The 2,970-nt window shown below is 59.7% G+C and overlaps 1 protein-coding gene across 1 annotated transcript in view; it reads right to left on the reverse strand.

Moving 5' to 3' along the window:
* The window catches only part of LURAP1 (leucine rich adaptor protein 1), a 3,433-nt gene extending 609 nt beyond the window's left edge, over positions 1 to 2,824 (reverse strand). The window contains 4 exon segments of the mRNA XM_010158710.1: positions 1 to 71; positions 301 to 397; positions 2,423 to 2,531; positions 2,668 to 2,824. The exon segment at positions 1 to 71 is cut by the window's left edge and continues 53 nt beyond it. Of these exon segments, the coding sequence (XP_010157012.1) occupies positions 1 to 71; positions 301 to 397; positions 2,423 to 2,531; positions 2,668 to 2,824 (434 nt within the window).
* Positions 2,825 to 2,970: the final 146 nt, after the last annotated feature.

Consider the following 2,970-nt stretch of genomic DNA (forward strand, 5'->3'; position numbering starts at 1 on the left):
ACCGCCTCGATGCCCTCGTTCACCACCACCAGCTGCTGCAGGATCTTCACGTCGACCGCTCGCAGATAAGCCTGCCAGGGAAACAGAGAGCAAGGGTTTTTTGGGGGGGGACCAAGGTGACCCTGGCGGCCGAGGGACCCGAGTCCCAGCACATCCCAGCAGAGGTGTCACGGCAGTAGGTGCAGGTCTGCCAAGCTGCTTGATGGACAGCACAGCATGGGGGAACAACAGCCTGCAGGAACCACCCCAGGGACCCTGTCCAAGACCTGGGGACACGACCATCAGGGACCAGCAACTTACAGCATCCACCAGCCACCAGCCCTCTTGGGAAAATAAATCCAGGGCACTGATGTCACGGTCTGCTATGGGGACAGGGGTAAGCAAGGCGCCGCAGGCACTGGGTGCAGGTGTGAGGCCAGAGCATCCCCCAAGCCCTGGGAAGCAGCTGGCAGGGCAGGAGGGACAAGACAGGAATGCACCAGGACGCTGCTTGGATCTGGCTTCACCATCAGCACCTCCCTGGACTGTTTCAGCTGAGCCCTTTCATGCATTTACTTTCCTCCTTCTAGGGTCCAATCCAAGGCTGGTGACAATGTGACACAGCAGGATTTGCAGCCTGAGACCCAAATCATTCCCAAAACAGGAGAGCATGGTGGCATTGCCGATCACACCGCTCGCCTTGCCAACTCCTGTCTCTCCAAGCCAGGGGAAGCTCTTTGCAAAACTCCAGTTGCTGCAGAAACATCTGTTTTCCTAACGGAAAACCTCGCGTGCCAAGACATTCCTGTCTGTGTGATACTGGCCGCCAAAAGCCACTGGATTTCCCGTGCGCGGGATGCAAATATTTTGCCAGGAAAGGGAATAAGGCGACGGCAGGGGAGAGAGGGAGAGAAAGCCGTTGCAAGACAGGTACAGGCAGCCAGGGAGCTGCAGGTGCCCACGGACTCATCCACAAACACAACCCATCCCCAGCACCAGCAGGCTGTGATGGAAATCCACTTGGTCCTGTGGGATCATTTCTAAGCACAGCACACGGTCCCCAGCATCCGGTGCCCTCAGTGTCACCCCTCCGCCCACGGGCGACCCGCCAGTCTCTTGGGACCCCCATCTCCGGTCCCACAGCCAGCACAGCAACAGCAGCATCCAAGGAAGGAGCCTGGGAAAACTCTAGCCAGGGTTTTGGCACGTGACACCTCTCAGTCCAGAGGACACAAAAAGTAGGGGTAAAGATTTGTAGAGACCTGACACCAACCCCCAGCCCCTCCCCACGCTCCTCAAATTGGATTTAAATAAAAAATAGCAGCGATGTGCCCGGATTGGGGCAGGAGCCAGCCTGAAGTGCAGACACTTCCTTTCTAGGCAAGTTATTTCAAAAACTGCCTCCAATGGGCTTTTCTGCACACGTTGCTGAAGCATCTGGCCTCAGCAAGGAGAAGATGCAGGAGAAGGAAGACTGGGAACCCCTGATGGGGGGGTTTCCCATTTTTTTTGTGCCACTGTGGCTGTTGGAGGTGCCAGGGGAGCCACCCGGAGAGCAGAGGGTGGGGAAACGCTCCCTGCTTTCCATATCGTTTGCTGGGAAGTGTTGGCCATCAATTTGCTGCTACCTCAGGCCAGCCTGACACTCCCCAGTTGCACCCCAAGAAACCTCTTCTCCAGCAAAGCAGGGTTAGCACCGGAGGAGACCAGCTGCTCTCTATATTCCTCGGTGTGGGTACACCGCACCGAACCCATACCCATCCCAAAGCCTGCACTGTGTCCGCCGGCATCTGGACCCGGGGCGGCAGCAGCATCCGGAGGGGAAGAAGATGACCATGGATCTGTGTGCATGGCAGGGGTGGAGGAGAGCCAACTGGATCCCTGCTCCAGGATATGACACCTTGCACTGCTCTGTGCCTCAGTTTCCCCATGCAAATCCCACCATGCTGTCCCCCCCACATCCACAAATGTCCCCCCTCTTTCAATGGGGACCCCACAGGCCACTGGAGCTGGGGGATGCTGTGCTCCTCCCCATGCTCCTAGAAGCAGGCAGAGGCTGGGAGGGCATCCCCCCAGGGGGATACAGTCCCACTGCCTTCCCCAGAGCATGAGGAACCCGCAGGCACCATCTCCCTTCAAAACACCCAGCCCCAGGGATAAAAATCCTCCTCAGACCAGGAGGCAAGAGTGGGAATTTGCTGCCTTCTCCTCCCACGACCCCCTCCCATGCCAGCTCTCCGAGCACTGGGTTGCTGGTCTCTGCTGCTGGGAGAGGAATTTCAGCTCCTGTCCATGGTGATGGGGAGATGGGGGGAGCCCCGTGCTGGGCTTTGAGCACCCGGATGCCATTCCCAGGCTGCTGACCTGGGTGTGAGGTGACGCTGCGTCTTGACCGGCCGGCGAGAAGAGCCAGGACAAGAGGCCTTGCAGCCTGTGGGCTCACCCTGCCTGCACCTCGGGCAGGGTCAACACCACGGCGGCTTCCTCCTCCTCCTCCTCCTCCTCCGAGCAACCCAGGGCCCGCAGACCTTCCTCTCCGGTCAGAGTGCAGCCTGGAAGCCAGCGCGGAGGGAGGATGAAAGCTTTTACAGGGAAATGGGGGAAAGCTTTTACGGGGAAATGGGGGGAATATTGGCCCAGCCAAAGCGCAGGGGAACCAGGGCCAGGCTGCGGGGGTCCCCAGCCCACGGGTGGCAGAGGGGATGCGGGTGTATTTAGCCTGCTTCCCTATGGCAACGGTGCTCGCTCCCGCCCGCTCGGGATTGCGTGCGTGGGAGAGTCCCTTCCCCCAGCCGCACTTGAACCCATTGCCCAATCTCGCCACGTTTCCCGGAGGCGCAGGCATCCCCGGTATTCGCTCCCTCCACCAAGAGAGGGAGGCGAGAAAGCTGCCACCGGCACTCCCACGGTCCCGGGGAAAGGCTGCCACGGGAGCCCAACCCTTTACTAGCCACCGGCGAAGCCCCAGCAGGAAGCAAACGCCGGGATGTT

The sequence above is a fragment of the Eurypyga helias genome, unplaced genomic scaffold (genome assembly GCF_000690775.1).
Source record: "Eurypyga helias isolate BGI_N326 unplaced genomic scaffold, ASM69077v1 scaffold1049, whole genome shotgun sequence".
Taxonomy (NCBI): Eukaryota; Metazoa; Chordata; class Aves; order Eurypygiformes; family Eurypygidae; genus Eurypyga; species Eurypyga helias.